Genomic DNA, 14,061 nt, shown 5'->3' on the forward strand with positions numbered 1-14,061 from the left:
TTTGGGGCACATTAGCTAAGAGCAAGTGGAAATATCTGGTAAGCAGTTGGATGCAGTGGCCTGAAACTTAGGTAGGAGATCTGGTTAAGTGAAACACAAGAGGAAATGTGATCTTTCCAAGGAAACTGCATACACGGAAAAGAAGGAGATTGAAAAGATTGGCCCAAACTCCTAAACAGGGGAAGGCGGCAGGAAGCCTGAAGCGTAAGAGAACAAGAGATGGCTTTGGAGATGCTGAATCCAGGGCAGAGAGTGCTCCTCACTGGAAAAGGAGAGGTGCTATGCCTCCCATAATCTTGGAGGAACAGAATCAAAACCAAAGGCAAAAAGGAAATTACTAGAAAGAAGAAACATTCTTGGACCACTGTTGGGGGAGATGCCAGGAAGCTGCAAATCAGGAACTGGGGGGACAGGAAGGAGCAACTACCGTGAGCTGCTTTCCTCCCTTCTGGGCTCAGAGGGTGCTGGGGAGGTCCCTGGTTCCCCAAGGACTTGCCTGTGTCAGGGGACCCGAAAGTCTGGCCTTGGACTCACAGGGCATGAGTGGGCCTCACTGAAGTGGCCTGGGCCACTGCCCTACAGGGCATGAGTCAGTGGCAGAAGAGTTACCGTGGATCTAGGTCAGTACAAAGTTCCTTTTTCTTTTTTTTCCCCTGTCTTTTTTGAAAACAGGCTTGCTTTTCTCGTATTTGTGGTTTATTAAATTACTGTGAAATAGATATATCTCACAGTTTTATGTGCTAGTTTTTTGCATATAACTAGCTCATGTATTTGTCACAGTAGCTCTGATATAGGTGATATTTTTGTCCTTGATGTTACCTGTGAGGAAATTGAAACACAGAGAGGTTTAGTAACTTGTCCAAAGCAAGTTAGAAAGTTGTGGATTTGGAGTTTGATCTTAGTTGGTCTGACTTGAGTCCATGCTTCTAACCACCATTTTACATAATTATCCTATCATAATAATGATTATTAATATTGTTATATAATACCTGCTTATATTAAAAAAATTAGTGTATGTATTTGTTAATTTTTTTGGCTACAATGGGTCTTTGCAAGTGGGGACTCCTCTAGTTGTGGTGTGTGGGGTTCTCATGAGTGGCATCTCTTGTTGCGGAGCACGGGCTCTAGGGCCTGAGGGTTTCAGTAGCTATGGCGGGGGCTTAGTTGGTCCATGGCGTGTGGGATATTCCTGGATCTGAGATCGAACCAGTGTCCGTTGCATTTTACTGGTTCTTAACCACTGAACCACCAGAGAAGCCCTACCTGCCTATATTTTAAAGTTGGAACATGTAGAAGAATCTTATTACTTATTCATCCTTTCCATTGGAATTCGTTAGGATTTCTATTATGTTAAGGATTTTCTTCAGGCACAGTCTACTTTTTCTTTAAACCTCTAGAGGCTTTGCTCAAATTGAATCAATGGATTGTAGTAAATAACCAAAGGAAAATAGAAGAAAACTGTTTTTCTGTTTTCAGTTTTGGTCATAATTTTTTTTTTTTCCTTTTAGGACATCTGCTGTCATCCTCATTATAAAAGATTTATAGTTCCCTTTCAGGGATTTCAGTTTAATTTATGGGTTTGTGAGTTAGTGTTGAGAGGTTTTTATTTTTCTTAAAGCTTAAATCATTCCTCAGCAAGGTAGTAAGTCTGGGGAAGGATTAACCCATTTTATTCCTAATCTACCTGTCTCATTGCTGCTGACACCAGCTTCTGAGCAGTCCCTGTGGAGACCTGGAAGAATTCGTGGCTTTTCCATAGTGACCTAATGAACTACTTTGTCCCTGGAGAACATGTGGTTTATTGAATATATATCCCGCATATGCTATTAATGATAGTGTTTGTGGTCAGTTCATAGAGTCATGCATAATTATTCAAAACAGATTTGAATTATGATTTGGTGAGAAGACAGTTTACCTTCAAATCATAAAATTGAGAGTTGGAAGGAACCTTGATCCTAATTGACCAGGCACTTCCTTTTATAGATGAGGTCATGGCAAGCGCCGGGCTCTTTGAGAGCACAGAGTAGCTAGCCCTTCTCCCTGAAGGACTGGCCAGAGGAGTGGGGAGAGGCTGCCAGCCAGAGATGGTGCCACATCCTAAAACCGCAAAGGAGTTTCACTCTGGGCACCAATGCCAGTCAGTTGGGAGAGCCTGTCAAAGTCACTTTATGGGGACAGATTTTGAGGCTCAGTTTTGGCCCAGCAGGGAAGAATGCCGCAATCTCTTAGCAATACTTTCATGGGTGCCATGGGGCAGTGACAGTGTGTCCTACATATTTCTAATCGCTGTTTTAAAGGATGGATGTTAGCCAGGAGATTAACAGGAAGAAGACCGTTCCAAGTGGGGATCTAGCATGAGGAAAGGCCTGGAGGCAGGCGGGAGCTTGCCATGCGGGGCAGAGAGCATGAACTAGGGAGGTGAAGGATAGGGGAGCCTGGGGTGATGTTTAGGGGCCATATGGCCAAAGGCCTGGGCTGCCAAGGTAAGAAGCTTGGACTTTAGCTCTTAGAGAACAGGGAACCACTAAGGACTTTCCTGGAGGATTGTACAAAGAGGTTAGAGACTAACGACATGCTGATTTAAAAATATGTTTTAATAACTTTCTTCTGCATTCTAGCTATAAGCCGATCGTGGAATATATCGATGCCCAGTTTGAGGCCTACTTGCAAGAGGAACTGAAGATCAAACGTTCTCTCTTCAACTACCATGACACCAGGATCCACGCATGCCTCTACTTCATCGCCCCCACTGGCCATTCACTCAAGTCCCTGGACCTGGTCACCATGAAGAAGCTGGATAGTAAGGTACTCACTGCTGCTCTGGGTGCCGTCCACTCTCCCCTAAGATCACCTTCATCCAGAGGCCCAGGGGACCTCTGCTTTCGGTGTAATTTGGTGTTTTATTTTAAAGACTATTTTTTACAGTAGTTTTGTGTGAGCTTAGTCGCTAAGTCATGTCCAACTCTTTGCGACCCCATGGACTGCGGGCCCCCCCCGGCTTCTCTGTCCATGAGGATTCTCCAGGCAGGAGTACTGGAGTGGTTGCCATGCCCCCTTCCAGGGGATCTTTCCAACCCAAGGATCAAACCAGGTCTCCCACATTGCAGGCAGATTCTTTACCATCTGAGCCACCCCAGAAGCTGTTTTAGGTTCACAGCAAAATTAAGAGTAAGGTACAGATATTTTCCATAGATTCCCTTCTCTCCACATGCATAGCCCCCCATTACCAATATCCCCCCAAGACGGTGCATTTGTTATTAATACAGTCAAAAAACCTACACTGACACATCCCTGTCACCCCAAGTCGATAGTTTACATGAGGGTTCACTCTTGATATTGTACATTCTGTGGGCTTGGACACATTTATAATGACATGTAATTATCGCTAGAGTATCAAATAGAGTAGTTTCACTACCCTAGAAATCTCCACCTGTTCATCCCCACCTCTGCTTCCTAACCCTGTATTTATATTTTCACTGGCTTACAGAACCATAAGGTGTAACAATATGAAAAAAACATGTTTCAAAACCTCTGGATATTAGGACAAAGCAAAATGATGTAGCTTATTACAAAGTATCTTTAGTTCTTTTTTTTTTCAAGTAAGAGGTCTTCATTTATTTTGTCTTTCATGAAAAATCTGTACAATCACCACAGATAGAGTCACTGTAGAATCTTTAGTCCTTCTGTCGTCCAAGATCCAGCTCACTTTTTGCCAGCAGCAAAACTGGCCTTTGTAGTCCCCCTGACTTTCTTCACTCCGTTCTTGTGTTTCTTGCACTGTTTTCTTGAGGTCTTGTTCTTCTCATACAGGCCATGTCTTGCAAACCTGTGTTTGGACTCATTCATCTTTGCATAATCCAAGGAATGGTAAATCATGCCAAAGCCAGTTGTCTTACCACCACCAAAATGTGTTCTGAATCCAAATACAAAGATGACATTTGATCTTAGACATTTTGGCCAGTTTTTCCCGAATTTCTGTCTTAGAGACTATTGCCTTTCCAGGGTGAAGGACATCGTTTCTGCTGAAGTAGTTGGTTGGTCGTGAACTTGCTGGCCCGGATAGTTGCTGTGTCATTCATGATGGCGGCTGATCTTCAAGCAGCCAGGGAGGAAAAGAGAGCTTCTGGTCTTAAATTGGCACTAATGTGTGCTCTGTTGAGTGCTGGAGAATCGGATAGTGGAGACACTTAAAGGGTCATGCTGCTGCTGCTGCTAAGTCACTTCAGTCGTGTCCGACTCTGTGTGACCCCATAGGCGGCAGCCCATGAGGCTCCCCCATCCCTGGGATTCTCCAGGCAAGAACACTGGAGTGGGTTGCCATTTCCTTCTCCGATGCATGAAAGTGAAAAGTGAAAGTGAAGTTGCTCAGTCGTGTCTGACTCTTAGCGACCCCACGGACTGCAGCCTACCAGGCTCCTCCATCCATGAGATTTTCCAGGCAGGAGTACTGGAGTGGGGTGCCATTGCCTTCTCCTTAAAGGGTTGTAGGAAGGGTTAAATTTAGGGAGATTGAACAATAATTCATTATTTATTTTTTTAAAGAAACTTGCTTTAAACCTCTCTTTGAAGGGTTTGTATAGGTTTGGCTTTAACTTAAAGTATAAAAAATTTTTAAAAAGTGTTAATTCTTTATCTATGTGATAAGGTTGGTCTAACTTCTTAGATTTTAAAACAGATCTGTACCATGTGTTCAAAGGAAATAGTGTCTCAGAATGCGTTTGACCCCTGATCTTTGCACATGTGTAACCTCTCTCCTTCACAACATTTGAGAGAGGGGCTGCTAAGTTTGACCGCATTTGATGACGTACTTGATGACTAATTTGATTTTCCATTTTGAAATAAGTAGGAAGACAATACATTGTGAAATAAAGAAGCAGCAAACGGCAACAAGAACAACCACAGAATTCCGCTCTAGTGTTTCCTCTTAGACTCTAACCTGCTTTTGAGATCAGTAACAAGTCTTAGTATCTTTACGGGGCTTTGTTGGGTGTTATTTTCTGTCCCAACAATTCTGTTTAAAGGATGCTTTCTCCCTGGAGGGACATAATAGAGACCGCTGAGAAGATCTGCCTGTCCCCAAGGCCTCTGCCTGAACCAGCCCATAGGAGGTCCACATGCTCCCCAGGCCCCAGCCTGCACAGGCACACTGCTTTACACGAACGTATTCTACCAGCCAAAGAGGACTCCTGCAGCTAGAGTATTCTTGGGAGAATAAATAGAAACCTTCCCTCATCTCATTTGATTCAGCTGCAGTGAGCCATTGAGGGTGAGGAGTCCTGGGCAGGAGGACCCTGCTCCCTGCCCTCTCAGGTCCTTGGAAGCAGGGCTGGGAGGCAGGCAGAGGGAGGTGGCTTCCTGACTAAGGCAGAGCTTGTACACCACGTCAGGGTGATATCCAACAGTAGGATTATGCTTCGTAGAGTTGATGTCAAAGGGGAAAGAAAAGGCAAATGCAGCTAATAAAAAAAAAATCACGATAAAGCAAGTTGAACTGCTTTCAAAGGATTAATATTATTGTAGAGATGGAATGCTGGAGAGAATTTGAAAATGATGTCGTCCAAGGTTTGTTGGTACAAGTCAAGTGAAGAATTAGGGCAAACATATGATAATTAAAGAAAAGATTTCCAAGCACCTGCCTCTGAAGAAGAAGAGATTTTAAATCTAAATTTGCTTGGTTCTTCTGTCTACTCTCATCGAATTGGCCAGGAAAGTATGACCCTCTGCCATTTTGTGCATGTTGATATTAACTGAATACCAAATGTGCACAAAAGTTAGCCAATATGAAAAACAGGGAGGAGTTTGTTGCCCAGGTCCTGATTCAGACATTCACCAACCCTCACTGATGTCTGCCTCAGCCTGCAACTTGCTGGAGGAAGCCCACGCGTGATAAGGTTAGGAGTGGGTAAAGGAATAGGGAAGAATAGGTTTTTTTCCATCTGTGGATCATCTTATTCTGGTTTATCAGGGATTTTTGGTTTGGCTGTTGGGATGACAGGAGAAGCAAAGGAATGCGGACATGACCTGGAAAACCTCCCAGAAGTCTCTCTTTTCTCTGGCTGGGACCACTTTCTGTTCCCTTTTCAACTGACCTGGGTGAAGCATGTGGTCTTCGGTATCAGATGTCAATAGCATCTTACCGAAACCTTTGTACCAAGCAGGGAGAGGAAGGAAGTTATTCTTTAAAAGTGAATTTCAAAAAATGTGCCTTGTGGATAGCACCAGGGCAAGCTGGGGGAAGAGTGGCCCACCCTGGGCTTTAGGGCTTGAGCTGGAGGGTCCTCAGGCCTTGTCCTGGGCTTTCTGCTGTTGCTGTCAAATCCTGAGCTCTCCGTATCCGATGCTCTGAAAGCGAGTTTTGTCTTTGGCACTAGATCTCATTCTGGCACAAAGTAATCTGATAGAAGCTGGTTCTCAAGATAATTAGTTGATGTGATTTTGCAAAATTTAAAAGTAGGTGAAACCATTTTTGTTTTGGTTAATACTTAGGTTCCCTGCTCCTAGCAGTTTTCAGGTCATCAGAAGAAAGAAAGGATGCTATCCTCATAGAGCTGAATGTTCCACTATTCTAACTACCGAAAACCTTGGTATTAGACTGTTAGAAACATACAAAAATCAAGCTCCTAAAGTAGCTGGGAGGAGTCACAGAGGAGTGGCTGGTTACTCAAAGAATAGGCTTCTTTGTTATCGTTCTTTGTCATAGAGTAACATTTCCTTTTACACCGTAAGGAAGAATGAGGTGGCACAGAAGAGGAAATTACAAGGATGCTTGCTTTCAGTGCCAGATGGGAGGAAGTAAAGTGTTCAGAGATGGAATTAAAAGATTATCGAATATCTTCTGAATTTTGCATCTAGGTAGAAAGTGAAATTTTTAATATCATCTCTATTTTCTAAGTGAAGTTATACAATTTCCATTTCTGTGTTTTCTATATTTTATTCATTTGTCTGTTTTTCTTCTGTTGGAATTAAATAAAAATGGCTGTGTTTGGTTTACAGGTAAACATCATTCCAATAATTGCAAAAGCGGACACCATTGCCAAGAATGAATTGCACAAATTCAAGAGTAAGATCATGAGTGAACTAGTCAGCAATGGAGTCCAGATCTATCAGTTCCCTACAGATGAAGAAACGGTGGCAGAGATTAACGCAACGATGAGTGTAAGTCCTCATGTAAGGACCATCCAGTGATGATGATGCAGTGGTTTTTAATATTCACAGAGTTGTGTGACCATCGCCACAATCAATTTTAGAACATTTCTATCACCTCAGAAAGAAACCATGTACCTTTTAGATGTCAGCCTTCTAACCATCCCAGCCATTGGTGGGCGCTTCTCAGGTGGCACTAGTGGTAAAGAACCTGTCTGCCAGTGCAGGAGACATAAGAGACTCGGGTTCAATTCCTGGGTCGGGAAGATCACCTAGAAGAGGGCATGGCAACCCACTCCAGTATTCTTGCCTGGAGGATCCCCTGGATAGAGGAGCCTGGTGGGCTGCAGTCCATAGTGTTGCAAAGAATTGGACAAGACTGAAGTGACTTAGCACATACGCTTATACAGACATTGACAACTACCAGTCTGTACATTCCTGTCTCTGTAGACTTGCCTATTCTGGGCATTTATATAAAGAAAGTCATCCTGAAGCTTAGCTACAGAATTAAATGATTTGGTGAAAGCCATCTAGTGAATAGTAACACTGAGATTTCAACCTACCCGAAATTTCAACCAGATTTGTGCTGTTTGCCATCATAATTAGGAGACGAGAGTAATTCCTCAGAACTGCTTCTTCTTCCTTCTGTTCAGCATATGGACTTTTCTAGACAGGGCTGTTATCATTTAGGGAGGAACGTTTCCCTCTGGTCTTCCCCACCATGATCAGGACTTCGGAAGGGAATAGGATGTTTTCCTTCTCTGGGAAAGCATTGCCTTTAACACTGAAGGATCTCATTCCTGCAGAGGCAGTCCAGCTCTGCTCCACCCGGGTCTGCTCACCCTGAGTTGTGTGAGCCCCTCTGGCTGTCGTGCTGCTGTGGTTAGGATCGTAAAGGGTCTGGAGTCCTTGGAAGAAACCCAAGAGAGATGTTTCCTGGGAAATGGCCATGAGAGCGTGTGAAAGAAGGTTATCCTAGGGGACAGTGGCGGCTTCTGTCCATCAGCACCCATGGAGCAGGTGGTTTCCTAGGTCGTGACATCATAGTGTGGGCTGCAAGGGTCCTGCCGCCCCAGCTCTAGGGAACACTCTGCAGTTCCAGATGCTGGGGAAGAAGATGTGCTTTCCTCCCTTCATCCACAGTGAGAAATCAGCTGGAAAATATAAGTACCATGAGCACCAAACAGAATAGCACTTGGGCAGCCTGGGCCAAGGGTTCTGCTAAGCTCTCCGTGGGAGAGGATTAGACTTTAAAAGCATCATCTTTCTCAGTTTATCTGTAGCAGAAGGACCCTGCATCATGGAGCAGTAAATCAGTAAATAGTTACTGATTTATTATTTATCAGCAATAAATCCCAGAGCAGCCATTTCAATGTTATTCTTACCTGCCAATAGGAAAAATATGGAATCACTGTTTTCTCCCCAGAAGGTAGCCATAGTTACCAAATAAACCAGTGCAGCACAGAGCATGGCACAGCCCGGTATCTTCTATAGCAGCTCTGCTCAAGGTGAGTCTGGGTGCAAGGCCTGAGCCAGTAATTTTCTCAATTGGATTTTGTGCAGTGATCACCTGTCAAAAGCAATGCTCTTCAATAGGAATAAAATATGAGCCACACAAGGAATTTAAAATTTTCGAGTAGCCACATTTTTAAAAAGTAAAAAGATAAATTTAAGAACTTATTTAACCTAATATGTCAAAAATATCATTTCTCTGTGTGTATTTCTTTTTTTTTCTTCTTCTTGTTTTGCCTGCACTGCAAGTCTTGCAGGACCTTAGTTTCCTGACCAGGGATTGAACCCAGGCCATGGCAGTGAAAGCTCAGAGTCCTAACCACTGGACCACCAGGAAATTCCCCAATGTACATTTTACAGTTACATACATCCCAACTTGGACACCTACCTAACTTACTCCTCTCATACTTCAAAGTTTTTCAGTATGAAATAAGTACCAAAAAGATAATTTTCCTTCATGTTTACGTCCACATTGACATAACTGCTTCTTCCTCCTCTTTTTTTTTTAGAAGATTTGAATTTGATGCCAAGTTAAGTGCAGTCCTATCAAAACCATAAAGTTGTAATTAAGGGAAAACTGTTTCACACTGCTTCCTTTTAAGTGTAATTGAATTAAAAGTAAATAAAATTAAAAATTTCTTCTTAACCCGCCTCACGTCAAGTGCTCTTAATCACATAGATGAGCATAGATCAGTGGCTACTGTCAGATACTGGAGGTCCCTCACTTGCCATACATATAATTGCAAAGACTCCAGCCTCCCCTGGAGTCTAGCCCACGTCAGAGCCTCGGTAGCTGGTTGCAGGGGGGTCGGATCCATGACACCGACCCCCACTGGGCTGTCGAGCCCCCTCCCTTGTCTGCCCTCATTCCGCCTTTCCTCTCACCCCAGGGAGACGCCTGTGGGAGGAGGGGGCATGTGGAGGCAGCGGGGGCCCATCTTTGCCGCTTGAGGAGGGTAACCATTCTGTGTCCTCTGTTGCTGGCAGGTCCACCTCCCTTTTGCCGTGGTCGGCAGCACCGAAGAGGTGAAGATCGGCAACAAGATGGCGAAGGCCAGGCAGTACCCCTGGGGTGTGGTGCAGGGTATGTACGTGGGCATCACAGCGAAGGCGCTCCTCAGCTGTCACCCCCAGGGTGACCATGCGGGAACTCGACATGGGCAGATGGAAGGGGGCCGCTGGCAGTCGTGGAGGAAGGAAAGAAATGGGGAGGCTGGTCCACAACAGAGAGAAGTATCTGCAGAGCCTTTGTGCCCATGAGGCAGCCCGTCAGGAATGCTGGGTGGTGTGGGGAATTTACTATAAATTCCTGAGCAAAGAGAGTTCTTCACTGGGCGTTAGAACCAGTTTCATCAGCCAAGTATCAGAAAGCTGCAAAGAGTTTCTTGCAAACAAGATGATACTTGTTTCTCCATTATCTCCTGAAAAATTGTCTTCTAATGAAATATTTTCTCAGTCAGCATCTGAGAATTGTGAGAATAAGTGACCTGTAATTGGCGCTCGGGGGACATGACCACAGTCTCTAACCTAAAGACGTTTTTCCTGTGTCACTTTGTTGGGCAAGGTCTCTGATTCTGTTGCCTGCCTTTGGGTGTTGTGAAGGAGGTTATCCAATGCTATGGATTAAGTAGGGTGGCTGCAGAAAGAAAGTTCCTTCATCAGTTTAAGATATATCAGTCCTCGTTGTTCTGAATAAAGGCAGCAAATCTATGAGACCTGAGAAAGCACAGTGCCTTTGAGATGTATAGGAAAATTCTAGTGTTTATGAATCTTCCTAAATTCTCTGCAGTAAGAAGATGTTCTTCATATTGTTGATGCGGAAGGAGAAGGGGATGGCAGAGGATGAGATGGTTAGATGGCATCACTGACTCAGTTGACGTGAATCTGAGCAAAATCCAGGAGATGGTGAAGGACAGGAGAGCCTGGTGTACTGTAGTCCATGGGGTTGCAAAGAGTCGGACACAACTTAGTGACTGAACAACGTCAGCAACCAGTTGTTAGTAAAATTAAAGAAGGTGGTACATAAAAGCTGCCTTGTTCAGGTCCCGACAGCATCAGTTCAGTTCAGTCGCTCAGTCTTGTCCGACTCTTCACGACCCCATGAATTGCAGCACACCAGGCCTCCCTGTCCATCACCAACTCCCGGAGTTCACTCAAACTCACGTCCATTGAGTCAGTGATGCCATCCAGCCATCTCATCCTCTGTCGTCCCCTTTTCCTCCTGCCCCCAATCCCTCCCAGCATCAGTCTTTTTCCAATGACTCAACTCTTCGCATGAGGTGGCCAAAGTACTAGAGTTTCAGCTTTAGCATCATTCCTTCCAAAGAACACCCAGGGCTGATCTCCTTTAGAATGGACTGGTTGGATCTCCTTGCAGTCCAAGGGACTCTCAAGAGTCTTCTCCAACACCACAGTTCAAAAGCATCAATTCTTCGGCGCTCAGCTTTTTTCACAGTCCAGCTCTCACATCCATACATGACTACTGGAAAAACCAAAGCTTTGACTAGGCGGACCTTTGTTGGCAAAGTAATGTCTCTGGTTTTGAATATGCTATCTAAGTTGGTCATAACTTTCCTTCCAAGGAGTAAGCGTCTTTTAATTTCATGGCTGCAGTCACCATCTGCAGTGATTGTGGAGCCCAGAAAAATAAAGTCTGACACTGTTTCCACTGTTTCCCCATCTATTTGCCATGAAGTGATGGGACTAGATGCCATGATCTTCATCTTCTGAATGTTGAGCTTTAAGCCAACTTTTTCATTTTCCTCTTTCACTTTCATCAAGAGGCTTTTTAGTTCCTCTTCACTTTCTGCCATAAGGGTGGTGTCATCTGCATATCTGAGGTGATTGATATTTCTCCTGGCAATCTTGATTCCAGCTTGTGCTTCTTCCAGCCCAGCGTTTCTCATGATGTACTCTGCATAGAAGTTAAATAAGCAGGGTGACAATATACAGCCTTGACATACTCCTTTTCCTATTTGGAACCAGTCTGTTGTTCCATGTCCAGTTCTAACTGCTGCTTCCTGACCTGCATACAGATTTCTCAAGAGGCAGGTCAGGTGGTCTGGTATTCCCATCTCTTTCAGAATTCTCCACAGTTTATTGTGATCCACACAGTCAAAGGCTTTGGCATAGTCAATAAAGCAGAAATAGATGTTTTTCTGGAACTCTTTTGCTTTTTCCATGATCCAGCGGATGTTGGCAATTTGATCCTCTGCTGTTTCTAAAACCAGCTTGAACATCTGGAAGTTCACAGTTCACGTATTGCTGAAGCCTGGCTTGGAGAGTTTTGAGCATTACTTTACTAGCATGTGAGATGAGTGCAATTGTGCGGTAGTTTGAGCATTCTTTGGCATTGCCTTTCTTTGGGATTGTAATGAAAACTGACCTTTTCCTGTCCTGTGGCCACTGCTGAGTTTTCCAAATATGCTGGCATATTGAGTGCAGCACTTTCACAGCATCATCTTTCAGGATTTGAAAGAGCTCCACTGGAATTCCATCACCTCTACTAGCTTTGTTCGTAGTGATGCTTTCTAAGTCCCAGTTGACTTCACATTCCAGAATGTCTGGCTCTAGGTGAGTGATCACACCATCGTGATTACCCGACAGCACAGAGGGGTAGAAATCGCCAGATGTGACAAGGTCTGGATGTAAACTCTGCTCCATCTGTCTGGGAGGTCAGCCTGCTCATCAGAACCATGCTCTGCCTCTGGGTGGCAGGAGTCACATAGCCTGCTTGGCAGAATTGTTACAGAGTCGAGACAGTATTTGCAGAGCTCCTCCAGGGTGCCTTGCACTCAGCAGTCAGTATGCACTCAGCAGTCAGTATGCACTCAGCAGTCACCCTCGTCATCAGTCATCACCAATGTCAGAAATCCTGTCTATGTTAGGGGTGGAAGGAGGATCCAGTAGAGGATCCTCGGGTGACATTGAGACCTTAGAGGATTCAGTAGCCATGGTAACAACATCTTAGAAGCATCACTTCAGATCTTAATGACATGGCTGCTGAGAACCCTCCCTGCCTTCTTCCCCATCTCTCATAGTGGAGAATGAAAACCACTGTGACTTTGTGAAACTCCGAGAGATGCTGATCCGTGTGAACATGGAAGATTTACGAGAACAGACTCACACCCGCCACTATGAACTGTATCGGCGCTGTAAGCTCGAGGAGATGGGCTTCAAGGACACGGACCCTGACAGCAAGCCCTTCAGGTATGCGGGCACCCAGCAGTCAGCTCCCCCAGGCAGCAGTCTCTGGGATGTGCTGGTGCACCACAGAAACACTCACTGGACTGAGATATCCAAGGGGGAGGGCTCAGGCGAGGGCAGATTAATAGCACGTATTGCCAGGCATTGCAGTACCACTTTTTCTGCATCACCTTGAGTAACTGATGTTCCTGATGTCATTACTGCCTCCTCATTTTACAGTTGAGGAAGCAAAGGCACCACAACCTGCCCAAGTTGGAAGTGATGGCGTGACTTTTGAACCCTGTTATACTCACAGAAGCATAGGACCTGATTCAGGTGTTTATAAAGGTGTTGCTGCTCATTACAGTTGGCCCTGTTCATTTTTGCCAGACAGATTTAAGGTTGAACCTTGCCAGCAGTCTTATTTTGGAAATGATTTTACTGGACTTCAGTGAGTCCATACAGTTCGAAGAACAGGAGTGAGTAGGAAAGGGAATAGCTTACAGAACCCCTGTCATGTATATTTCCCCACACCGTTAATGGATGGAGATGAAGAGGAAAGATGTGAAGGGGAGAGTGTGGAGACCAGTGTAGAGTTTTGTTGTTGTTCAGTTGCTAAGTCGTGTCTGCCTCTTTGCAACCCCATGGGCTTCTGCATCCCAGGCTTGGTGTGCCAGAGAGTTAGTGGCCCAACAAAGGCCAGGCCCAGTTAGAACCCTGTGGTGGGGAAGGGTCAGCCAGGCAGAGGAGGGTGGGCTGCTGGGCTAGAATTGCCACCTCCTGGTACAGGAGAGAATCACTTTTCCATACGAAACTCATACTGTTTCTTTCCTTTTTAAAAACGTATTTACTTACTTATGACCGTGCTGGGTCTTTGTTCCCGCACACCGGCTTTCTCTAGTTGCGTTGCTTGTTCCCGCACACCGACTTTCTCTAGTTGCATTGCTTGTTCTTGCACACGGGCTTTCTCTAGTTGCGCTGAGCGAGGTCTGCCCTCGAGTTGCAATTCATGGGCTTCTGATTTCGGTGGCTTCTCTCATTTTGGAGCACGGGCTTTAGGCGCACAGGCTTCAGCAGTTGGGGCGCTCCAGTTCAGCAGTTGCCTGAACAGGTTCAGGACCTGTTGTCCTGAGACGTGGGGGATCATCCAAGACCAGGGATTGAACCTGTGTCACTTGCACTGGCAGGCGGACTCTCAGCCACTGGACCACCAAGGAAGGC

General features: G+C 45.0%; 1 protein-coding gene and 1 pseudogene across 1 annotated transcript in view; one reads left to right on the forward strand and one right to left on the reverse strand.

Moving 5' to 3' along the window:
• SEPTIN11 (septin 11) overlaps positions 1-14,061 on the forward strand; it is a 49,716-nt gene that overhangs the window by 17,191 nt on the left and 18,464 nt on the right. Inside the window, exons 4-7 of the mRNA XM_052642116.1 lie at positions 2,619-2,805; positions 6,994-7,155; positions 9,643-9,739; positions 12,696-12,864. Coding sequence (XP_052498076.1) covers positions 2,619-2,805; positions 6,994-7,155; positions 9,643-9,739; positions 12,696-12,864 — 615 coding nt within the window. The remainder of the gene's footprint in view (positions 1-2,618; positions 2,806-6,993; positions 7,156-9,642; positions 9,740-12,695; positions 12,865-14,061) is intronic.
• LOC128049800 (40S ribosomal protein S24-like) lies at positions 3,703-4,079 on the reverse strand (annotated as a pseudogene).

This window comes from Budorcas taxicolor, chromosome 6 (genome assembly GCF_023091745.1).
Source record: "Budorcas taxicolor isolate Tak-1 chromosome 6, Takin1.1, whole genome shotgun sequence".
In the NCBI taxonomy this organism is placed as follows: Eukaryota; Metazoa; Chordata; class Mammalia; order Artiodactyla; family Bovidae; genus Budorcas; species Budorcas taxicolor.